This window comes from Chlorocebus sabaeus, chromosome 28 (genome assembly GCF_047675955.1).
Source record: "Chlorocebus sabaeus isolate Y175 chromosome 28, mChlSab1.0.hap1, whole genome shotgun sequence".
Lineage (NCBI taxonomy): Eukaryota > Metazoa > Chordata > Mammalia > Primates > Cercopithecidae > Chlorocebus > Chlorocebus sabaeus.
The window spans coordinates 13,736,086-13,761,608 of NC_132931.1; the positions used below are offsets into that span (position 1 = coordinate 13,736,086).

Sequence of the window (25,523 nt, forward strand, 5' to 3'; positions counted from 1 at the left end):
GGACGCGCCCTGCATCTCTACCAGTCCTGGTCTTGAGAAGAAGCTAGGGATGTCCGAACTGTCACGGGAAAATGGACTGTGTAGGCCAGCAGTCGTTTATCAATTTATTTGTGCCCTGCCTCACCCTGACGCGGTGGAAATGAGTCAAATATTTTCAATTCAGCAGCCACGGACGGTAGTCAAGGAGGAGGGACGGCTGGCCAGGACAGGAGCCAGCTTTGGAGGAAAGGGCAGCTAAATTCTGGACGTATGGAAAAGCAGAGCTGTGTTTGGTTCAGAAATAAAGACGAAACACACTTTTTGTTAAGAGAAACCTCTTCAATGCCCTTTCTGCGTTACAAATGAGATGCAGCACGCTCTAGGAAATGCTACGATTGTCTGATTCTGCCTGAATACTGTGCTTCGAGGATTTACAAAAGACTGGGACACACACTGTTTTGTCAAGTTCTATGGTGACTCAGAAGAAGGTCTGCTGAATGCAAACCCAGACTGCACTCAGGACAGCTAACCGGTCAGTGCGGGCAGAACTCCTAAAGTGCCTGACCACTTACATTCTAGAATCATCTTAGGTTCTCCCATGTCAGGGAATCTGTGTACGAAATTCCACACAGGGTCCACCCTGGAGCTCCCGTGGGGCTCCACGTCCATGGACGCCGTGGATGAGTTCCACCCGCCAGGCTGGCCCACTCACCGCGCAATCTTGATGTAATAATGCGTTGGCTTTGGCATCAGAAACTCCCCGGGAATTTCCACTTCAGCTGTCTGTGCCGAGAAATTGCTCAAGAACCGGCACTTTTCCTCTATGAGGAAGAATTTGGGGAGTTGCTTGGTCTTGGCCTCTAAGATTTTGATCCACTTTTTCAACTTAGAAATAAGATTATGAAGCTTCATGGATCCTGGAACGCTGAAGTCAAAATCTTCAAAATAAAACATGATTAAAAACATTTTTAGTCATCTGGGCCAGTTCTAATTCACTGCAAAAAAACAAAAAACAAAAACAAACAAAAAGAGCTCAAGCCCCTTCCAGCTACGATTTACACGTTTTGTTTGTTTTGAAACAAAGTTTCACTCTTGTTGCCCTGGCTGGAGTGCAGTGGCGTGATCTCGGCTCACTGCAACCTCCACCTCCCAGGTTTTAGTGATTCTCCTGCCTCAGCCTCCCAAGTAGCTGGGATGACAGGCACCCGCCACCATGCTTGGCTAACTTTTTTTTTTTCTTTTTTTTTTTTCGTATTTTTAGTAGAGACAGGGTTTCACCACGTTGGCCAGACTGGTCTTGAACTCCCAACCTCACATGATCCGCCCGCCTTGCCCTCCCGAAGTGCTGGGATTATAGGCGTGAGCCACTATGCCCGGCCAAATTACACATTTTATACACAGTGTGGAGCAAAACATTTTATATCCCTTGCTCCCCAAGAGGCTGACAGAACAAGAGAAGCCCTGTCAGAGACCTCCCACCACGTGGAGAGGAAGAGGAAGAGAGGGACCACCAGCCTGAAACCCCATCCCCAACCCCACAGGCCCTTTCGGGAATAACGCCGCTGAGGCAATGTCTGCCTCAGTGTGTGAGGCTGGGGCCCTGGGAGACACAGGAGCCTGAGGGCGGCCTGTGAACCCCAACAACCAGGAGCCCGTGTCACCAGGGCCTGAAGACCAGCATCCAATGGCAACCCCGCCTCTGAGCATAAGTGTCACACGGAGCCCTAAGATCTCGTGTCAAAGCCGATAATGTAATCAAAGTGAGCCTGAGGCAGCAGAAAGGGCCACCCAGGAGACAGATTCTAAATGAGCCCCAAGAAGGAACTAATGCAAGATACCAAAATGGCAAAAGCCAAAAACATTTTTCACTGAAGCATTCAAAAATCCCTGGTTAATATATTTCTCAAAAATGTCTTTCTGTAAAAAAAACCTCGGACTTCCTCCCAGATGAGCACCAGTGCTGGAATGAGCCTCGCCACCCTAACTCACCAGGGCGACCAGAGGTCAGGACGAACCCAACCACTTCTGCAGCAAAGCAGGGGCCCTGGGGGAGCCACGAGGAGGCGCCGTCCCCAGGCTGCCCCAGGGCTGGCGTCCTGAGCCCAAATGGAACGCTGGCTGAGCCGTGGCGGCAGACATACCAGCTTAGAGCTTGGAGCACGCCGCTGAACCTCTCAGGGCCTCACTTTTCTAACCCATGGTAGACGAACAGGAATAATTTAACACCTACCCCATAAGGATGAAATTAAACAAGGCAGCGCACATGAGGCGCCTGGCATAACACCCAGCTGTTCGAGTGGCCTGACCATCCCTGCCCATGCATGATAACACCCAGCTATACGAGTGGCCTATTCCTGCCCATGTCTGAACTTGGCTGTCCACAAATGTCATCAATTTCAGGAAAGCCAAAGTATTTTGTGTGTGTGTGTTTTTTTTCACAGCACTTGTCTGGTTTCCCTTTCATTTTAAGCTCTGGCACCTCCCTCCTCTGCATTCCTCACAGAGCCACGACTCCACACGGGCAGGTGCTGGATAAGCCGCTGTGCACCAAGGTGAGATCTCCCAGCAGAGCTGCAAGAGACAGAGGCCACTGCCAAGGACGCAGGCCACCTCACTGTTCCCTCTCCACCCTGGACCAAGAAGGTGCTGCCAAGCTCATGCCTGATCTCTTTTTAACTTTTATTTTGAAATTCCTAGAGATTCACAGCAGGATGCAAACAAATTATACAGAAAGTCCCATGTACTCCTAACCCCATTCCTCCCACACCAGCGTCCTATGCAAGCCAGTGCAATGCCAACATCAAAAAGCGACATTGGCACAATCCAAAGAGCTGATTCAGACTTTACCAGTTACGTGTGCACATGTGCACATGCATGTGTGTAAGTGTGCGCACACCTCTGGTCATGTCACCGTGTCGCCTCGCAGAGCCACCAGCACAATCAGTTGTGAGCTGCACCATCAGCACGGGATGCCCTTGGTTTCCCTTCGCAGCCACCCCCGCCTCTCCCCGGCATCCTGAACACCTGGCCAGCACCAATCCCTTTTCCATCTCCACTGTGGTATTTCACAAACATTTCACAAATAAGAATCCTGCAGTACGCATCCTTTCCAAGTTGGCTTTTTGCACTCAGCATGATTTCTTGGAGGTTCACCCACGTTACCGCGTATCAGTAATTAACTCCTCATTGCCGAGGACGGGTGTTTCTAACGTATTCAATACCTTCTGAAAGGGCACCTGCATGGTTTCCAGTTTTGAGCTATTACAAATACAATAACAAAGGCTCTGAATATTTGTGTGCCCGTTCCCACACGAATGGAAGTCTTCATTTCTGTGGGATACATGGAGTGCGCCACTTCTGAGCTTCCTTCCACCTCTTCACAGACATGCGGCTGGTAGCCCCCACACACAGCTCTGCTACAGAATCGGGCTCCACTCCGTCAACAGAACACAGACGAAGAAAGAGACAGAAACAGCCTCCCCTGTGAACAGGAGAGCGGAAGGCGGACACACTCTGGCTGTGTGAGTCTGAGACCTGCTGCACTTTCAGATGAGTCAGGAGCCTCATGCTGACTTTTTCCAGTTTTGGTTTTGTGATTTTTTTTTTTTTTTTTTTTTTAACATCAAAAGCCAGAAGATCTATCCCATTTCTGGTTCTCTACTTTTTAAATAATGTGGACATTTTAAGATAAAAGCATGCTGAATACCACCATTTCTTTTAAGTAAAATATGATTTCTGTAAACCTTTCATCTCGGACTCTTTCGTTCCCAGAGAAGGGTGAAAGACCACACATCACGCACGTCTCGCGACAAGCCTGAGGAGATGAAAGCGCTTCACGTGCAAGACCGGGAGGACCGGGCTCGCCCTTTACTTTTCAAAGAGCACCTCCCTCAGCTGTGGGTTCACCTGAGGCAAGCCCAACCCACGCATCACGAATGGGGAGCCAGACCCCCAGACTGCCCCCCGCCGCCCCCGCTCCAGCGACTGCAGGGCACACGACACACTTCAGCCGCAAGCAGCCTTGATGCAACCCTGGTCATGGCTGTGGCTGTCGCGTGCCCTTTCCGATTAAGGAGATAAAGATTTTCTTCTATGTGACTTAATATTAACTTTAACTGTGTCATCTAAGACACAATGAGTCTTTAGAAGATTCTTTAACTATCACAAATGTGAACCACTTACTCTATGATTTAACCCATCAATGAAGAAAGAACATGGTAAAGATCATTACAAAAGCGCTAAGCAGGGCACTGCAGGGCAGCTGGAAGGTATGGTAGGGACCACGCTCTGGGCACGCGAGGCGGAGAAGGGGGCTGGGCCAGGACTGTTCAGTGGGCTTCGGTCCCCCAAACTCGAGACAGGGTGGCCCCAGCCCAGCCTGGCCAGGACCATTCAAGGCGTTGATGAGGAAGAGAAAGGTGTGGGCCCTGCTCCTTCAGGACACCCCAGGCTGGCCCATGGCTCACAGGCCCACACAGCGCCCTCTGATCCCAGTGCTGGGCAGAGAGCTGGGCTGGGGCCTGCCCCACTTGCTGGTCAGTTGCCCAAGAGATGCCAGGTGGCGAGTGCTGGAGACGGCAGCAGTGGCATGCTGAACCCAGACCAGGGCTGGCCCCAAGGCTGGAATGCATACGGTGTGGCCTGGAAGAATGAAAAGGAGTTTCCCAGACTGGAGGGAAACACTGTGGAGGAGGGGCTTCCCTCACTGGGGTAGCAGTTTCCCATTTGCCCCAAATGGCAGGATTTCCATAGCATACATAGTATGAGTTCCACATCTTGGCCTGTTATCCAGCTTTGGCAGTCTCATCTCCACCACCTGGAGAATAAATGGGATCTGCATGACCTCCACTCTAAACTGAAATACATGGCCAGGCAGTGGCTCACGCCTGTAATCCCAGCACTTTGGGTGGTCGAAGTGGGTGGATCATTTGAGATCAGGAGTTCGAAACCAGACTGGCCAACATGGTGAAACTAAAAATACAAAAATTAGCCAGGTGTGGTGGCACGTGCCCACCCATCTCTACTAAAAATACAAAAATTAGCCAGGTCTCTGGCACATGCACCTGTAATCCCAGCTACTCGGGAGGCTGAGTCAGGAGAATCGCTTGAACCTGGGAGGCAGAGGTGGCAGTGAGCCGAGATCGCGCTACTGTACTCCAGCCTGGGCGACAGAGCAAAACTCCATCTTAAAATAAATAAATAAACTGAAATACACACTGCGGTGCTGATATCCTTTTTAAAAAATTGTTATTAACAATTCCTCATAAAATTAAATGTTGTCAGAAGACTGAGAAGCTCAGGAGGTGAACTGTTGGCCCCGGCGAGTATTGATGATGGAGATAAATTTGGAAAAGCAGAACCTGTCCACGGTGGAAAATCAGGATCGATCTGGATTTGCCACAGAACTTCAAGATATTTGAGTGGCAATTCAGATGAGTGCCTCCAGAATAGTGGCTTTGAATATACCATTTGCTTTCTCCCTCCACTTGCGCTGAACTCTGAACTGCCACCAGATTAGCCAGCCTCCTTCCCATCTTCGTTCACACTTAGTGGCAAATTGCTGTCACCAACTCAGCTCTCTGCTCTATGCAAGCACTAGACAACCTATGGGAAGAACACAGTGGCAGCAGGATCCTGTCTGCCTGGATGCAGTTTCTTAAGCAAGAGGCCCTGGTGCACCTGAACATTGTCTCTCCCTCTGAGCTCAAGATGGGTTCTCAGGAAAAAGTGCCGAGGACAGCTCAAGCCTCTCCCATCACAGAGCTAGATTTTGGAGGAGCTGCTGGATCTCATGTAGACCAAGAGGAAACTGCGGATGAGAGAGCTGTGCAGGATGTGGAATCATTGTCAAGTCTGGTCCAGGAAACCTTGGACTTTGATCAAGCTCAGCAGATAAAATGCTTTAATAGTAGATTGTTCCTGTACGATGCCTGTTTCTGTGAGAAGCTAGGCAGTGAATGCATGTACTTCTTGGAGTGAGGCCTGTGTACTGCAAAGCCTGTCTGAAGGACTGCTTTGAAATCCAGATCAGAGATGGCCACGTTCAATGCCTCAACTGCTCAGAACCAAAGTGCCCTCTGGTGGCCACTCCTGGCCAGGTCAAAGAGCCAGTGGAAGTACTTATCTGCTCGTCATAGCTGCCTTCTCCTGTCCATCTTGGAGCTGGAGGCAGATGTGGTGTGCTGCCCCCGCCCATGGGGGCCTGCAGGGCGTGCATCTGCTCCAGCTGCAACTTTGCCTTCTGTACCTTGTGCAGACTGACCTACCACGGGGCCTCTCCATGTAAGGTGATCGCAGAGAAATTAATAGACTTACAAAACGAATACCTGCAAGCATATGAGGCCAAGACAAGATTTCTGGAACAGAGGTAAGGTGAGAGGGTGATTCAGAAGGCACTGGAAGAGATGAAAAGTAAGGAGTGGCTAGAAGAGGACTCAAAGAGATGCCCATGCTGTGGAGTTCCCATAGAGAAGCGAGGTAGACGCCATGTCCTGGCTGCAGGCACTATTTCTGTTGGGTCGGGGCGGGTTCTCTCTCTAGCAGCCCCTTACAAACATTTCGCCAACCCTACTTCACCGTGTTGTAACCGGCTGTTTCATGCTTGGATGTGAATGGAGATAATCTTTTGTCAAGTACACAAAGTAACCTTGCAGGATATTTACGGTACTATTCATTCACTCTTCCTGTGTAGAAGAGATGGAAGAACGTGGCTTATATTTTCATCTGGTGAAGGTACATTCATACATTTTTTTTTTTTTAAATGTAAGTTGAGAAAAAAATTCTAAGCCAAAGGTTCGGAAAATGAAACCACAGAATATTAAATATTATAATGTGCCCAAAGTTTTGAAAAGTTAACAATTAAATATTTATTTTCTTCCCCAAGCTTTAGGTAAGGAGAAGAGGGGTCAAGAGTTAAACGTAGAGCCCTTCTGTCTCCGGGAAGCACCCATAAGACACTGTGTTGGAGCTCCCTCAGTACTACTGCCTATAACGGGGGTGGGTAGAAAAGCCTTATGGAAATTACACTGAGAGCCTGATTTACTTCATGTTACTCACATTCCTTCCAGCCTAGGTTGCTGCCAAGTCAGTCCTCTTTGGAGGGAGCCATTTACTCTGTAACCGACTGGAAGGTCCAGTGTCATTTTGATCTACTGCTTTTCAGAACAGAAACTTACAATAATTAAAAAAAATTTTTTTTAATACCACAGACACTGTGGGTCACTTGATATTTATTAGTGGTGTATGTGGTCCACTGGTTTCAGGTCAAATCTAGAATTTAGTGATACTGACTCAGGAAGAATTGAAGTTCGATTCCCTTTTCTGGGCACTAGAGCCTAGACTTAAGGTGACTTGTCTTTGCTATGTTTGTTCCACATTCTTTCTTTACCTTCTGCGTGTGGGGACAATTTTAATATTAATTCCAGCAACACATGATTTTATTTCCTCTGCTGGACTAGGAGAAAGCCTAATATATTTCCAAGCTGAATGTTTCTGAATCATCTGCATTTTGAGCCTGTCTATACCACTGTAGTTCCACTCTTAACTTTCTGAACTCTTTTTTTTTTTTTTTGAAGATCTTCTCTAACAAGCTATGGGAATTTGGCTTCCTACCCTAATTTTTTTTTCTTTTTTGCAACAGCAGTGTTTTGGGTGATAATTTTGGACTGATACCTACTCCTTTTTCTGGATTTTGCTGCCTTTTTGAAAAACTCTTTCCTTATAGTTAGGTGAGTGGCTTGGTAGTAAAGTAAGATTCTTTGGAAAAGAGGACAGAAAAACTGAACCGCAGCTTGAGAATATATTCTTTTTTGAGGTAGAGTCTCACTCTGTTGCCCAGGTTGGAGTGCAGCGGCGTGATTTTGGCTCACGGCAACCTCCGTCTCCCAGGTTCAACCGATCCTCCCACCTAAGCCTTCCGAGTAGCTGGGATGACAGGCACACACCACCACGACAGGCTCACTTCTGTATTTTTAGTAGAGATGGGGTTTCGCCATGTTGGCCAGGCTGGTCTTGAACTCCTGACTTCAAGTGATCCACCCGCCTCGGCTTCCGAAAGTGCTGGGATTACAGACGTGAGCCACCATGCCCACCAAGAACATACTCTTTTTTCGTACTTTGTCATTGAAAATTCAAGAATCACTTTTAACTGTTTTAGGTGTGTGTCCAAAAAGTCAGCAAAGACTGTATTTCTGGACTGTCAAAGAGGATGCTTAATCTTAAAAATAAAATTTAAAATCATCTTAAAATTAGAATAGAGTTGCTGCTATTTACCTGTCACCAAGGCAACTAATCACATTCTTAAATTGTTCGGCATATAACGTATTATTAAGAGGAAAAAGGTCACAGAATGGCATCTCTTCTTTTTACCTGGGCTAGTGACTGAGCTTAGGTTTGAAGGCCCGTATTTTGTTTTAACCAGATAGTTTCGTGGACTTCCATTCAGGACATTTTGTACAAAAATTGAAGTTAAAGAATAAGTTGAAGAAATGAAAATTAAAATGATTTGTTCTACAATTTTAAAAATGCAGTAATTAAGCCTTTAAGTGTGAATGATTCAATGTTTCTTTCGCCTCTGGGAAACTGCACCAGACAAATCTTGTTTTCACACAACCACCACTCATGTGCTGACACTCCAGAGGTGAAGGCTTGGGGGAGTTACTCAGGCAGCCGAAGCCATGTCCTGGGACCAGGGGCTCTCAGGGAAAGCCTGGCAAGAGAGCCTGCCATGTGCTCCTCTGCTGGGGCGCCCGCAGGTCAGTGGGATGGAGGCTGAATGAGGAGTGAGAAGCAACGTGTTCCAGACAGCACGAGAAGCAGCTGTGCCTGTGTGCACGGCGGTGGACGCGGGTGTGTACAATGGGATGCGGGTACGCAGATGTGATGTGGGTGTGTAGATGGGACACAGTGCGTACGCGGGGACACGCGTGTGTAAACGGGATGTGGGTGTGTATGATGGGATGAGGGTAAGTAGATGGGACGTTGGTGTGTAGATGAGACATGAGGATGAGGGGACGCAGGTGAGTGGATGGGGTGTGTGGACTGGACGGGGGTGTGTAAATGGGACGGGGGTGCGTGGACGGGACAGGGGTGTGAGGATGGGATGGGGATGCGAGGACGGGATGGGGGTTCAAGGATGGGACGGGGTGTGAGGATGGCACGCGGGTGTGTAGATGGGACAGGGTGCGTACAATGGGACACACCTTGTGTAAATGGGATGTAGGTGTGTATGATGGGACAAGGTAAGTAGATGGGATGCAGGTGTGTAGATGGGACACGGCGGTGATGGGATGCAGGTGATAGGATACAGGTGAGTGGATGGGGTGCATGGACGAGACGTGGGTGCGTAAATGGGACATGTGTGCATGATGGAATGGGAGTGCTTGGATGGGACGGGGGCACAAGGATGGAACGGGGGTGTATAGATGGGGGGCGGGGGTACTGTGGGGTGAGGATCCCTATTTGACAGAGGAAGAAACCTGGGCTGAAGGAAACTGGACTCCTTTCCCTCACATCACAACATAAGAGGCAGAGCCAGGAGTGAAGCTGTGAGTCTAGGAAAACGCATTAACCCGAACTACAGACAAGCACTGAAAATACATCTCCCTATCACGATGCCCAGAATCCACAGTGAGCTTGCACTTAGCTCGTCACCGCAGGCCCTGCCCCTATAAATCCTACCAGCTCATCCAGACCCGGTCTTCCATGGGCCCACCGGACCCGGTCTCCCACCGGCCCACCAGACGCTGTCTCCCACTCGCTCACTAACACCATCTCCCACCATCCCACCTGGTGCCCTCTCCTAGCGGCTCACCTGACCCCATCTCTCACCGGCTCACCCAGCACCGTCTCACACAGGCTCACCAGGACTCTGTCTCCTACCGGCTCACACTAACACTGTCTCCCACCACCCCACCCTACACTGCTTCCCAGCAAACCAAGTGAAGGAAGGGTCTCAGGAAGGGAGGACGGCAGAAGGGCAGTGTGGCCTGAAACCTTCTACCCTGTCTTGGATCCTGGCAGCTCCTGCTCCAAACCTTCACCCCTCGTTAGGGAGAAAAACACGTGGTCACAGCTATGCACTCTGAAGTCTGCACCATAAACAGTGTAACCAGTGTGCCCCGTGCAGTGATCAGAAAACCAACAATCTAATCAGCTTCGACACTAAAGCCGGAGCAAATCAGCGTGCACAATTCTCCCTACGGAAGGGAAGGAAAATCGAGACTTACCCGTGGTGAACTGGCCTTTCAGCTTCTGAAAGACAGGGTCTTGTGCAGTGGCCTGCGCCCGCCTGGCCAGAGACTCGGAGGCTGCACTGGAGAACATGGTCGAGACGTTGGACACATTCTCCAGGCCCACCCCAAACGTGCTCACCAACTTCTTGACAAAATTGAGAGTGTGGGGGGTGATTTTAGCATCGGACACTGCTCCGCTTTTCTCAAACGCCACGGAGTAACATTTCGCCAGGCCCTGTTGGAGCTGCCTGAGAACCTGGTAGAAAAGAGCCAGAGACAACTGACAAACACAGCCCTCCACTCCAGAACCAGCAGCCAAAAGCGCCTGTTGAGTGTGGCCCTCCCAGCCCAGCGTCATCTCTGCACCCCCCAGCAGGACCCACACACAGCAGGCATGAAATCGGCGTGTGCAAGAAACGGGACGCCTGTGCGTGCTGCATGCGAGCAGGCGCTTTTCACCTTGGGGAGTAAGGGCCCTGAGCATTAAAAAAGCAAAAACAGAAAAGCCCCACTTTTTCGGATCGTACGCCCGTCTGCAATTAGCCACAAAACCCCTGTATTTTCAGGCAGCTGTACTGTTCCCACTGTGTGTCTGCGTGCACCCATGAGACTTCACAGCAGTAAGGAGCTGGCCCCGGGGCTCAACCAGGTAAGCATCCGGGCAGTGAGGCGTAGACTATTCTGTCATCAGCGGAAGCCAATGTTATTAAGGAAGTGGCCTGACTGCTGAAAAGACCCCACATACCTACAATTTCCCATCTCTGGGAATTATAACTCTGTTACTCACGCCACTACTTCTGCTCACACTTGGTTAACAGTGGCACTCAGGTCAATGAGCTCAGAGAAGTAAGCACAGCCAGCATTTTAACAGCAAGAAGCAGCTTCCTCAATTCCACCCTCTTTTATGTCTTCTGCTTCGAATCTTTAGTGTGCGGAGATAGCTATTTGCCTGGTCCACGGTTAAGTTCAACAACAAATATATAAAAGGACCGGCAGCTAAACCTCAAGGGAAGAGAACCACAGAAGCATACAGAATGCCACGTCCCCTCTACAAGAAGCCACCATGTGCAAGATCAGAGCCAAATACCTCTTCATGCCAATTTTCTCTGAACCAGACCATCTGATCGACGATGCCTTCCAGGGAAGACAGAAGGGTGGGGTGGAGCTCTCGCTGCATGTGCATGATTCGGCTGCAGCGCCACATGGGTGCTGTTGCTCTTATGGGCCCTGGATCTGATGCAGAATGGGACTGGTTACCCACTGAACTTGGCTGCTGCTGTCCAGAATCTGAGAGCAACACACACAACGCCAGTGTCAGCGCAAAACCGACAGACGCCAGGGCTCGGAGCGCTGCAGGACCCATGGGCCAAAGGAGCGCTGGTTCCTGCCGGCGTGTGAATCCTCACAAGACCGCTTCCCCAGGGACCGCGTGGGAGAAGGCCCTGGTTCTAGGCGCAGGTGCGCTGAGGGACGCGGGGAGGGACAGCGCAGTTGTCTACAACGCGGCTTCAATCCGTTCCATTAAATAAACCCATGTATGTGTTTCAAAGGACGCAGCTGTGACAACACGCCGCCTGGTGAGTACAGGTGAGGGCGCACAAGGGTTCCCTGAGCACTCCTTTTAACGTTTCTGTTAGGTCTGATCATCGTAAACATAAATGTTTAGAAAAATATCTCACAGTATGTTACACATTCCTTGCTACTATAAACTCAGAGGTCTAAAAGTAGTTAATAGGAAACTGGTTTGGAAAGCCAAGCCAATTGCAAAATACTGCTTTTGAAAAATATGGTCATTTTTCCCTGTGAGACACACTGCAGAGCCCTTAATGACAATTTTTTTCTGAATTTACCTCTCTACACTTAGTCTTAAAACTAAAAAACCTTAATTTCCAAATGACCAAGACATGAAGCCACCTAGGGAGACTGACTCTTCAGAGGTTAGAGCTGAAAAGTGCCATGCAGCCCTCATCCACCGCCTCTCGCCAACCAAGCACAGTCCACGGCCCTTAGGAAATTCAGCACTGAAAACAAGGGGCAGTGAACAGTCCTCTTGTTAAAGTACCGTGGTTGGAGGGTACCTGAAGCCATCAAATCAGTTGTTGCTTTGCATACAAGGGCTATTCAATATGGATTAAAAGTCTTATACTGTGAGTGAGATTTCACCAACATCTGGTAAGATTGACTTCAACGCTGATTCTTCTCACAGCTGGAGATACTCCTCGTAACTTACACACACACACACACACACACACACACACACACACGGCACCTGGCATCTGTGCTGTGTATCGGGATGCACTTACTAAGGAGGAAGGTAAACTTTACAATTTTCTGAAGCTGAAAATTTCACACATTTTCTCTACCTACAGATCAAATCACTGGGATAAATGAACGCCTGTTACATCCTGGCGAAAGAGAGACTACTCAGATCAGGCTTTGCTTCCTGCCTTACAGTGCTGCCCACTGAGGAGAGACTGGCCATGGCTAGGAGTGAGCTGCAGGGCAGGGGGTGGCCGCGGTGGTCTGTCTGGATGTGGGGCACCCCCTGGAATAAGCCCTTCCTGGCCTGGCCTGCCGGCCCCACCCGAGACATACCGCTCTTGTAGCGTTCCCGCTGTTCTATTTTCAGGGTCAGGTATAGGGTCCGGATGGGAAAGTAGACCGCTTGGGGGTACACGCGTCCAACCTGCTCAGAGACAAGACATCATAAATAGTGCTGCTCTCCACTGAGCTCTGGATAATTTGTACTGAAAACAACCAATGTCAAGTCAGAAACAGGTGTCTGATCTGCCTTTGGAACAAGAAAGCAAATACTGCAGCACTGATCTGACGCACAAGGCCAGGTTCAACATCAGGCAAAATGTTTACTTCACTTTAAAAGAGCCAAGACACATCAACACATGCATTTCATCAACTCCACCCAGGAACTGTGACAGGGAAACCACGCTTTCCTTCCAGGCACTAAATCTGAGGGAGGCAAAACACACGTGTCCCCAGATCTCACTGAAGCAAATAAAAAAACATACAAATACCAGCTAATCTTTCTGTCAGGTACAATTCACTGTGGATTGTGAACTAATTCCATTATCAAATAACTTTATTCTGCATAACTGCAGCTGGGAGGAGATGGAGGGATGTCCGTTTCAGTTAAGAAACTCCCGTTTTATTGAACTGGACTTTTGTGGCTGACAGGATAGTACCATGTCACTTGGATCCTTCAGAATGTGCCCATGAAATGAAGGAAAGAATAACATCTAAGCTGTCACAGGCACAGGCAGCTGCTCTTGAACCTGAGATGTTCCACGAGTGATGAGACCAAGTAGGTCGGATCTGCACCCTGAGGGTAAGCACTACACAGAATGCCGGGACTCAAAAACACAGCTGCTTCCTCAACGAAAACCAGGGCTTTGTTCAGGTCCCACACAGCACAGGTGGTGCTTGCAGGAAGGAGCCAGAAGAATGGGTGGGCAGAGCACGGGCCCAGTTCCTTCTTAAAGACCTTCGCAGACTCCTGTGGTGCTTCATGATTTTACAAAAGCAAGCACGAAGGCGCTGTGTCCCAAACCTCACTGCGGCCACGCTTATGCCATTTCTGGTCCTCCTTCTATGCCTGGATCGTTTCACGGGAGAGGGACATCCTGGAACCATTCTCGAGAGATGGTTACGAGAGCCTTTCCAGAGGGCCCTGGCCTGTCCGCTTCCCCAGCCCCGCCCTACTGCCCTCGAAAACCGTGGGTTCCTTATGACGCAGTTCAACTGTCAAAAGGACGACAGCCACAATCACGGGAATGTTTCAGTTTAAGGGCAGCTCTGAAGAGCTCCCAGCACATGACAAAAAATCAGAGGAAAACTACTCATCAGATTCAGGGCTCGCTGTCATTCTCAGGGTACCCACTGGCAACTGTACATTTTAGTACAAGTTTATTTTACTTGCATTATATATGGGAAAATATTTAAGAAATTAACAATCTGAACACTGAACTGCTTTATCAGCTATTTCATTTCAACTGATATATTCTTTAATAACTTTTAATTATGCTTTATATTAAGTAATATCTAGATGATTACATCTTTCCAGCTCTTTAACTTATTTTTAATACTTTGAGCACTCAAATTTACTTTCTGGGAAAAAACAGAACGCAAAATGGAGACACAACGTTTTGCGCACGTGAACAAGGCCACTCTGCTCTTCCCACCTGGCTAATGAGATTCAAGAGCAGCTTTCCCTCCGAGCCGACCAGGCAGGTGAGCAGCTGTGGGATCCAGGCCAGCCACTGGATGGGTGGCACACCAATGCAGTACTTGTCGACGGCATCTGCCAAAGTGTTTTTGTCATCGTCAAAACTCAAAAGCCACAGCACCTGAGACAGAAGGAGAAATTCTAGAGTTGAATGACAATTCTGAAGCCCTCAAGCAAGAGACTTTTCCCCCAACATTACAACACTGTAAAGAGCGGCTTTACTGGCCATGTAAAAAAAATATCTGTAAGAGGGCCAACATTATTGCTAAACTTAACATAAATCTTACAGTATATATAACCTATAATTTAAATACAGATTTTCTCTTTAGTTTTTTTGTTTTGTTATTGAGACAGTCTTGCTTTGTCACCCAGGCTAGAGTGCCGTGGTGCAATTTTGGCTCACTGCAACCTCCACCTCCCGGGTTCAAGCGATTCTCCTGCCTCAGCCTCCCCAGTAGCTGGGATTACAGGTGCACACCCACCACGCCTGGCTCACTTTTGTATTTTTAGTAGAGATGGGGTTTTGTCATGTTGGCCAGGCTGGTCTCGAACTCCTGACATCAAATGATCCACCCACCTCGGCCTCCCAAAGTGCTGGGATTACAGGTGTGAGCCACCGTGTCCACCCTTTTAATGACAATTACTCACTGATCTAATCCACTGGCTAGCAGTAAACAGTGACTAACCGTAAGACAGCAATAGGCAGATGCCTGGGGCCTGCCCACCCGTTAACTCACACTCATGATCTCATCCAAACACAATGAACTTTTGCTAAAACTCTCAGATGCTCATTACCCTGGCATCAGGGAGGCCACAGGCTGGCAGCCAGGTGTCCATGGACGACGGAAACAATTACATCTGGGTGTAAGCAACCAGGAGTCAGGCACTGAGGCAGCGCATGTAGCTGTCTCTGTAGTCGGCTTTAACCGCCATGTGCTGGTGTACATTTCAAATTTTTACGCTAAATCAAGGAATTCTAAAAAATCCAAACCTTTAATGAACAAAATAGGAAAGGGAACAATTTATTCTTGGGTTTCCTGCTGGAGTTAATTCTGGGTTTTATCTGTCTGCTTCTTGGGGGGAAGACAGGAAGCCACATGAAGGAGGAACCTGAATGTCAAGTGCAGTGAGCATGTGGGCGACACCCACCCTGAGCTCAGGGCTGCCGGTGGGGGGGAACCATGCATAGAGAAACCCACAACCATCCCAGCATGCCGGCTCTGTGACTGTGCTGACAGCGGCCCTGCAGGGGAGGGATGACAACCTAACGGGCGTCCAGGAGGGAAGTTCTAGCTCCACATCCCCTCCTCAGCCCTCTGTTCCGTGTGAGCTCCCACAGGCAGTGCTAGACTCGGGCTCTAGGCGGGGCTTTGCCACTTGAAAGTTCTGGGGCCCTAAGAGTGTCCAGGCCTCAGTTTTCTCAGCTTTAAAACAGACTGTGAAAGACGCTTCAAAGAGTAATGAGGATTAAGAGTTAAGGCATGAAATCATGCCTCACACCTGGCATGGATAAGTGAATTGTAGCTAAATTTTGGTCCATATCTGAAGGCGACCGATGACCTCTGGTCAAAGCTCATTTTTTCGGTCTCACCTTGGCTAAGTATTTCCTCGATTTGCTCTCGTTTTGATGCCGGCAGGCGTGCAGGTAGCAGGTGATGGCAGACACACCCAGGTGCAGCTGCCGCTCCTTCACGAAGATGTTCTCCAGGTAGTCGCCCCACATGGCCCAGGCTTTCACCAGCACATCGTGCATCTGCACGGCTGCCGAGAAGGCTTTGTTTGCCTCCTCGGACCTGTCAGGAGACAGAAAACCAAAATGCATATGGTTTTCAACTGAAGCGAGCTTCACATAACCTGAAATTGACCAGTATAAAATGAACACTGCAGGGCACTTGGTCCATTCGAAATGTTGTGCAACCGCCCCATAAACGGTCACTCTGAGCCCCTCCCACTCCAGCCCCTGGGAACCTGCAGTCTGCCTTCTGTCTCTGTGGACTGACCAGTTCTTCACATTTCATATAAACTGAATCATACATCATGTGATCTTTTGAATCTGGCATAGTGTTTTCGAGGTTTATCCATGTTGAAGCCTGTGTCAGTACTTCATTCTCTTTAACAAGTGAATGACATTCCATTGCATATATACACCATAAACATTTTGTTTATCTGTTCATTCGTGTTGTTCCACATCTTGGTTACTGCAAATAGTCCTGCTACAAACATTCCCAAACAGGTATCTGTTTGTTTCAACACTTCTGGGTGTACACCAGGGAGTGGAAATGCTGGTCACGTGGGAACGCTATGCTTACTTTTTGTGGAACCATCAAACTGTTTCCACGGCAGTTACACCGCTTCACTATGACACCAGCAATGTACCAGACATAGCAAGGGAACTTCAGACCCATGTGCTTTATGATACAGACGCAAACATCCTCAACAAAAATGAGCAACCCAACTCCGGCAGTGGATTAAAAGGATTATCCGTCATGACCAAGTGGGATTTATCCCAGCAATAAGGGTGGTTCAACATGGGAAACAGAAAAGTCAATATAAATAAAACCAATCAATGTGATATATGACATTAAAAGAATGAAGGAAAAAAAACCCACAATCATCTCAGAGGACAGAGAAAAAGCCATTTGAAAAAAATCCAACATCCTCTCATGATAAAAATACCCAGCAAACTTAGAACAGAAGGGAAATTCCTCAAGCTTATAAAAGACATCTACAAAACACCCACAGCTAACATCACACTCAAGGCTGAAAGACTGAATGGCTTTCCCCAAGAGCAAGAAAAAGACAAGGATCTTGTCTTTTTAATTCAGCACTGTACTTAAGGTTCTAGTCAGGGCAATTGGGAAGAAAAAGAAATAAAATGCATCCTTACTGGAATAGAAGATGTAAGTCCATCTCTACCTGCAGTTGACAGGATCTTATATACAGAAAAGAAGAATCCCCAAAAAGCTATTAGAGCAAATAAACTCAACAAGGTTGAGATATCTAAGATTGATATACAAAACCCTGGTATTTCCAAATGTTAGCAATGAGCAATGTGAAAATGAAGCAAACGGCTCCATTTACGTGACAATATTGAGGAATAAATTTAACATAAGTGCAAGACTTTGACACTAAAATCTATAAAACATTGTTGAATTAAACTAAAGAAGACCTAAACTAGTGGAAAGACATCTTGTGTTTACACACTGGAAAAGTTGCTTAAGTTGGCAAAATACTCACAAACTGATCTACAGATTCGATGCAATCTCTATCGCAATTCCAACTGTTTTGGCAGAAATACATGAAAATAACCTAAAATTCATATGGAAATATAAGAGACTCTATATAGATCAATGGAATAGAAGTGAGAGTCCAGAAATAAGCCCACAAAAAATGGTCAACTGATTTTTGTTTCTCGGGTTTTGGAAATGGGGGTCTCCACTATATTGTCCAGGCTGGTCTCCAACTCCTGGGCTCAAATGATCCTCCCACCGTGGCTTCCCAAAGTGCTAGGATTACAGGTGTGAGCCACTGGGCCTGGCCTCAACTGATTTTTGACAAGGGTGTCAAGACCATTCAATGGAGAAAGACTAGACTTTTCAGCAAATGGTGCTGGGACAACAGTATATCCACATGCAGCATAATAAATATGGACCCCTAACTCACACCACATAAAAAATTTATTCAAAATGGATCACAGACCCAAACATAAAAGCTAAATCTATAAAATGCCTAGAAGAAAACATAAGAATAAATGCTTCTGATCCTGGATTACAGTATGGTTTCTTAGAAGATGTGAAAAGTATGAGCAACAAAGGAAAAAATCATATAAATTGTACTTCATCAAAATTAAAAACTTGCACATTAAAGAACACTATCAAAAAAGTGAAAAGACAGCCCACAGAATGTGACAAAATACTTGAAAGTCATATATCTGAAAGAGACTTTTATCCAGACATATAAAGAATTACAAACCAACAATAAAAACCAAGAAAAGAAACTCACTGTCATCAGTCATTAGGAAAATGCAATTCAAAACCACAATGAAATACATTTTATACTCATTAGGATGGCTATAATCAGATACATAATAAGAAAATAACAAGTGCTGGTGAGGATGTGAAGAAATTAGAAATCTTAAACACTGCTAGTGGGAATGCAAAATGGTACAGCCAACTGTGGAAGATTGACAATATCTCAAAAAGATAAACAGAGAAGTACAATATGACCCAGATATTCTGCCCCCAGGTATATACCCAAGAGAACTCAAACATGCTCACACAAAGACACGTATTCAGTGTTTACACCAGCATCACTCATGTAGCTAAAAAGTAGAAACAACCCACATGTCCATCAACTGCTGAATGGACAAACAAAATGTATGGATATCCAATGGAATATTACTCAGCGATGAGAAAGAACGGGTTACTGATACATGACAGCACATGGATGAAGTTTGAAAACATCCTGCTAAGTGAAAGAAGATAGTCACAGAAGGCCACATAGTATATGCTTCTATTTATATTAATGTTCAGAATAAGCAAATCCACAGAGGCAGAAATAGGTTAGTAGTTGTCAAGAGAAAGGGGGAGGGGAGAAAGGAGAGTGACGGCAAACAGATTCAGGGTTTACTTTGAGGATGATGGAAATATTCTAGAATTAGCTAGTGGTGATGGTTGTGCAACACTATAAATATACTAAAACCCACTAAATTGTACACTTTTTTTTTTTTTTTTTTTTTTTTTTTGAGACGGAGTCTCGCTCTGTCGCCCAGGCTGGAGTGCAGTGGCGCAATCTCGGCTCACTGCAAGCTCCGCCTCCCGCGTTCACGCCATTCTCCTACCTCAGCCTCCCGAGTAGCTGGGACTACAGGCGCCCGCCACTGCGCCCAGCTAATTTTTTTCTATTTTTTAGTAGAGACGGGGTTTCACCATGGTCTCGATCTCCTGACCTTGTGATCCGCCCGCCTCGGCCTCCCAAAGTGCTGGGATTACAGGCGTGAGCCACCGCGCCCGGCCTAATTGTACACTTTTGAATGGTTGTGTCTGTCATATGAATTTAAAACATTACACAAAAAGATAAAACCTTTTCATGTTGACAAAACTGCTTCCTGATTTAAAAATAAGCTAAACATGCAAGCCCCGTAGATTGAAGATGTGAAAAGCAGGCACTGGAGCCTACACAAGGCAACAAGCAGCATCTTGTGAGTCTACTTCATATGCATGCTATTTACAAAATCTCCTCTGACATTTACTTCTCTAAACCAGGGTTTGGCAACCTTTTCTGTGATGGGCCAGACAGCGAATGGTTTAGGCTCTGCAGACCATACAATTCCTATCATAACTCCTCAACTCTGCAGTAGGGTGAAAGCAGTCACAGGCAACATCGGTGGGGAGGGATGTATTCCAACAACACTTCATTGACAAAAACAGGGCAGTGGCTGGATGTTGCCCCCAGGCCATCCTTTACTGACCCCTGGTCTAAGGCAAGAATCATCTCCACAAAAGGAACCAGCTCTGTAAGTGGCAGGCTGAGGAAATGGGGAAATGAATCCATTTTATCAGTTCTGTGATCCAGTAGCTCATTTGAGAAACGCTTTTAAATAGGCTTTTTATCGATTTGTTGCAAGTTACTCTCTTTGCAGAGGTGCAATACCTAAAAAATCCTATCTAATGACTGTCACCAAATCATACCCATTTCTAGCTTGAGCTTCACATTGGCTTCAGGTTATAAATAACTATTTAAATAATCTGACACATTTTTTCTATTATCCTCTTTCAATATAACATACATACTTGTTGATCTGAGCCAAGAACATTCCCTTCAGTGCATAAAATTCGGCTGTCATCTCTTTTGTGAAGTATTTTAAATTTGTAGATTCAATAACTTCAAGGCCCTGTTCAAAAAAAATGAGCAGAAAAAAAGTTCTTGAAATTTCCAAACAATATGAAAACTTCCTAAAGTACTAATCTAGGCAGTAAGTCCTATGAGTCATTGAACAATGTACTTTAAATTGACAACAGATTTGCCTACCATGAATATTTACTGATTGACGTTCAGAATTTAAACTGAATCACTAATGCTAAACTTTAAGTATTTGATCCTAAATACTTAGGGGTCTTATTTTCTCCAAAGCTTTATAGTTCTAGTTGGTTTCATTGCTCTTAAGATTCCTCTGAACATAGTCAAAATCTATCTTAGATCCTCATAATTCTGTAGTGTGAAATTTTTTTCTTTCCTTAAACACATTAACTAAGTATATGGTAGGACAGAGACCACAAGAGACTGTAATTCTTACAAGATTGTAAGTCTTGTAATTCAGTCAAGTAGCTTCCTTTCCCTTTTGTGTTTTGGAAGGACTGTTTTCCCCTTACTGAGGCTGTATTTATAAAGAGTTCGAATCCGCCTTCCTTATATTCTGAACCAAGAGCCCCCACCCGGCCTCATTCCCCACCCAGCCTCATTCTCTACCCGGCCTCATTCTTCAAGCGTCCTGTCCGCACCTGCATGCACTCGTTTTTGCCCATGACGCCTGCCAGCTGGAGGTAGCATTTAACTTGCTGTCTAATCTTCTGGAAGCAATCCACGATAGGAACAGTTGGAATAGTATGAATCCGACTTAATATATCCAGAGCTACATTGACCAGTCCTTGTTTCCGGGCGATTTTTCCGTACTGGATGATTGCTGAAGCTGATGCGTGAACCCCAAGCATAGCGTTATTTGAACTGGGATCATGCTGAGAGCTATTCTCATAGGCAGTTACAATCGCTAGAGGGCAAAGAAAGGAATCATCAGACCACACAGATCCTCTTTCAAAGCACTTCACAACAAGGCTTAAATAAAAAATGAAACACACACACACGGCTTATGAAAATGGGGAGCTGTGTGACTAAACCCTCGTTACTTTGTATTTTATGCCATAAGCAACTTCTAAAAGGTGCTAATTCTTGAGTCGAGTGCTACCATCTTGGCTAACCAAATCATAAAATGGCAAAGGCTGCTGTAAACACGTGGACGCCTGACAGGTTTAGGGGATAAGAGGGGGACCAGGAAAACCAGCAAAGGCCACACAGAGCCACCTGAGCACAGCTTGTCCTGGGATGGGAGCTTCAACGCAGAGTGCCATGGCTCAGAGCATTGATCACCCCCTGCCTGCACGATTCTGCCCCAAGTAGAAAAATGTAACAGGTACAGAAACAAAAAACAAAACTTTACTTCTTCTACCACCTTCATCTTTCCCCGCACCATTACCACCCCGACCTGTCATCCCTACCCAAAAATAGAAAACCTGAGGGGAAAAAAAACAAGCCAAAACACAGAGACGAAACCAGAATCGTGGGGCGTCTGGAAAATTACATGATGAATGCATGCCGGACCAGGTCGGTTTACCCTGGTAATGATGCTGCCTCCACATGAAGATGCTGCTCCAGTGGGACAAGTCGTCAGACACGATGGGCAGCCGGTTCCTCCAGGTCTTCACCACCGTCTTCATGTCATGCAGGCTGTTGTTCCTCCCCAGGTTGGTCGGCTGTAAGCCTGCGTTGATCTGCGCAGCTTCCTGGAGTTCAATGATTTGCTGGGCTGCCTGATGGGACCAGCATAAGAGATTCCGTAGTAAACGTCAGCAAAGACCAATCGGGAAAAACACACCAGAGTCCATCGGCGGCCTGATTATTGCAAAGATCTTATGGTGCGATTACCAAAGGAAGCACTCTCGTTTACACACAGACACCTGAGATCCACATTTCATTTCCTGTTCACCCCAAACGCTACTTTCCTTATGGCGTCTCCAATTTTAAAACCTCAGCCTGTGGCTCCTGAGAGACAGGATACTGGGAGAACGATGGTACAGACACCAAACCTCGCTAATGGGCAGTCCTCAAAACTCCTCTTCCTGCTGTCCATGCCCTTTGCCACCCTCCCTGCCCAGCTCTTTGTCCAGCAACGCCTGAGGTCGGGACAGCCTGGTATCCCCGCTGCAGACGTGCCTTTTCCCAACGTGCCTGCTAAACCCCACAGCCATACTAAGCACCTGCAAATGTGGTTCTCCTGACCTCTTTGGACCCATGAAATGTAAACACGTTTTAAGTCACCACCCTACAAGACCGGGAGGTTGACTACCCTTAAATTCCAGATGCACTGTTGGCACCAAACTTCTGATGCCACCTTCTCACCTGGAAGGCCCTGGCCACAATCCCCAGCCTATCCAAATTCTGTCCCTGGTTTCTATGGCACACACGATTATCTCCCGTCTCTTGATCTTTGTTATCCTGATTTTCCGTCTGATTGGCATGGCTCTGAATCAGTCTCCCTCCAGCTGTAAATTTGCTTCTATGGCTATGCCTGCTGTCTCCAGTTCAATGCACCTTTGAGGCAGAATCTATTGTTTTAAAATGTTTTTTAATCTCCTAAACATAGCACCTAGTTCAGTACTCTGTATCTTGGTTGACAGTGATTTTTTAAGTTGCCTAGAAGAATCTGTGCTTTCTGTTTATATTTCAAGTTTAACTCATTACATTCAGACTTCGGAAAGCATTTCCTAATCCTGTCCCTGCAGCTCCCACCAAAAGCTTGCTGAAAACAGAGCAACAGGCTCTATAACTGAGGGTGGCAGAGTGGGTACTGAAAACAGTCCCTCAGGCAAAATTTGAAACCAGAATCACTGGTGAGGATGTCTTCAATCCTGCAGAAGCTCTAACATTTTTCCTCAACGTTTTAACTGTGGCCTTCCTTTCATGAGGACGAGTGTAAGTGGGAGAGGACAAGACAAGGGGAAGGAGTTTCATCCCTGCCGTCCAGCGCAGTCTGCAGACTAAGCCTGGACACCGGTGCTTGGCTGCACCTGGCCACAGGCCTGTGCTCGTGTTGGGGTGCCGCACGCACCTGCAGGAGAGGCGTGTGCACGTGGGACACCACATGGGGCAGCCGCCGCCACTCACGGATGGCCAGGCTGCTGGCCATCTCCACCAGGCGCTCGATGAAGCTGAGCTGCTGTTCCTCGGGGTGGCAGATGGCCAGGTATCCGCGGTACATGTTCACCTTCCAGGCCATCTCCTTCGGACAGCTCACTTCCACCTGACAGTGAAAGAACGCGACAGAGGAAGTGAGGGGCCTTCTTTCCCTCAGTGTAAAGGGTCAAACAGGAAAAAAAAAAATCACTTTTTTTTTTTGTCACTAGTTATGCAAGGCAATAAACAGAAGTTAGGCTATAAATAGAGAAGTCATGCATTTACAGTCTTTCCTGGACACTCTCCCTTTCTAAATTCCGCGAGCGGCCAATCTCTCTAGCTATGAAAGCACACCACAGGCTCCTGGCTTTAAGGTCATTAGTTGTTCCAAAAAAGAGAGACTGATCAATGCTGTTATGACAGATCAGATGAAAAATCACACACTCTGCGTAGCCGGCATTTTTTTTTTTTGAGACAGAATCTTGCTCTGTTGCCGAGGATGGAGTGCAGTGGTGCAACCCTGGCTCACTGAAACCTCCGCATCCCAGGTTCAAGCTATTCTCCTGCCTCAGCCTCCCGAGCAGCTGGGATTACAGGCGTGTGCCACCATGCCCCGCTAATTTTTTGTGCTTTTAGTAGAGATGGGTTTCACCATGTTGGTCAGGCTGGTCTTGAACTCCTGACCTCAGGTGATCCGCCTGCCATGGCCTCCGAAAGTGCTGGGATTACAGGCATGAGCCACTGAGCCTGGCCAGTCACATTTTAAACTGTTAAATATATATTAATCTCCTGTATGATAAATATCAGTGTAATTTTACTTTTTTTTTGAGACAGGGTCCCACTCTGTCATCCAGGCTAGAGTGCAATGTCATGCTCATAGCTCACTACAGCTGCTCCAGGGCTCAAGTGATCCTCCTGCCTCAGTCTCCCAAGCAGCTGGAACTACAGGCATGTACCATCACACCAGGTTAATTTTTGTTTATTTTTTGTAGAGACAGGGGTCTTCCTATGTTACCCAGGCTGGTCTCAAACTCCTGGGCTCAAGTGATCTGCCTGCCTTGGCCTCCCAAAGTGTTGGGATCACAGGCGTGAGCCACCACGCCTGGCCACATGAGTGTAATTTTGAATTGCTTCCAATTCATAAGGTTATCCTGGGAAATTAAACAGTATAGGTATTAATTCAGGTTTACATGAACATGAGGGAATATGTGCAAATTTTACTGTCATTTTAAAGCCACACTTTTTCGTCTACTATAAAATGTTCCCCAGATTTCCCACACTCCAGCGTCAGTTCAATGGAGCAGCGGATGAACCTGGGCCAACCGCTCCTCAGCCCCGGTGGAGACCACGTGTTCCTTTCTGCCCGGAAGGCCCTTTTTTTTGCCCACTACCTTCTGAAGAAAGCGCTGGAACGTCTCACGTTTTGTTAATCTCTCACCAAGCATTTAAAAATACTAAAAAAATTTTTTTCATTAAAGTTTCCAAACATAATATCTTTGTGATAGGAAAGATGGAAGGACATCTCTGTGATGGATGTTTACAGGAATCGCTGTAGCAAGATGAATAAACATTCCTCTTTGGAAAGTAACAATAAAAGCTACACACATTGGCCAGGCGCGATGGCTCACACCTGTAATCCCAGCACTTTGGGAGGCCGAGGCGGGCAGATCACAAGGTCCGGAGATCAAGACCATCCTGGCTAACATGGTGAAACCCCGTCTCTACTGAAAAAATACAAAAAACTTGCCAGGCATGGTGGTGGGCGCCTGTAGTCCCAGCTACTTGGGAGGCTGCGGCAGGAGAATGGCGTGAACCCGGGAGGTGGAGCTTGTAGTGAGCAGAGATCGCGCCACTGTACTCCAGCCTGGACGACAGAGCAAGACTCTGTCACAAAAAAATAAATAAATAAAAATAAAAAAAGCAACAAAAGTTAGCGCCATGATGGTATCTGTCCCAAGGACTACATGCAATAATGGTAATAATGACACCACCCCGCGATTATATGACACTGCGGCTTGTTTTTGACATCTTACTCTTCCACAGACCTTTCACATTCATGATGCCTCTCAGTTCTCAATAACCCACCGATGAAGAAATTCAGGAAGGCAAAGAAGACTACAGCAGCT

The 25,523-nt window shown here is 47.0% G+C and overlaps 1 protein-coding gene and 1 pseudogene across 13 annotated transcripts in view; one reads left to right on the plus strand and one right to left on the minus strand.

Moving 5' to 3' along the window:
* The window catches only part of TRRAP (transformation/transcription domain associated protein), a 136,081-nt gene that overhangs the window by 8,466 nt on the left and 102,092 nt on the right, over positions 1-25,523 (minus strand). For 8 of the 13 annotated variants that reach the window (XM_008018689.3, XM_008018680.3, XM_008018681.3 and 5 more), the window contains 10 exons: positions 23,333-23,524; positions 21,806-22,034; positions 20,952-21,217; positions 20,244-20,344; positions 16,043-16,244; positions 14,408-14,572; positions 12,807-12,897; positions 11,299-11,498; positions 10,206-10,467; positions 692-917 (listed from right to left, as the gene is read on the minus strand). In XM_008018689.3, coding sequence (XP_008016880.1) covers positions 692-917; positions 10,206-10,467; positions 11,299-11,498; positions 12,807-12,897; positions 14,408-14,572; positions 16,043-16,244; positions 20,244-20,344; positions 20,952-21,217; positions 21,806-22,034; positions 23,333-23,524 — 1,934 coding nt within the window. The remainder of the gene's footprint in view (positions 1-691; positions 918-10,205; positions 10,468-11,298; positions 11,499-12,806; positions 12,898-14,407; positions 14,573-16,042; positions 16,245-20,243; positions 20,345-20,951; positions 21,218-21,805; positions 22,035-23,332; positions 23,525-25,523) is intronic. The other 5 variants (XM_008018692.3, XM_008018693.3, XM_008018684.3 and 2 more) reach the window with 3 other exon arrangements.
* Positions 5,253-7,071, plus strand: LOC119621338 (E3 ubiquitin-protein ligase RNF14 pseudogene; annotated as a pseudogene).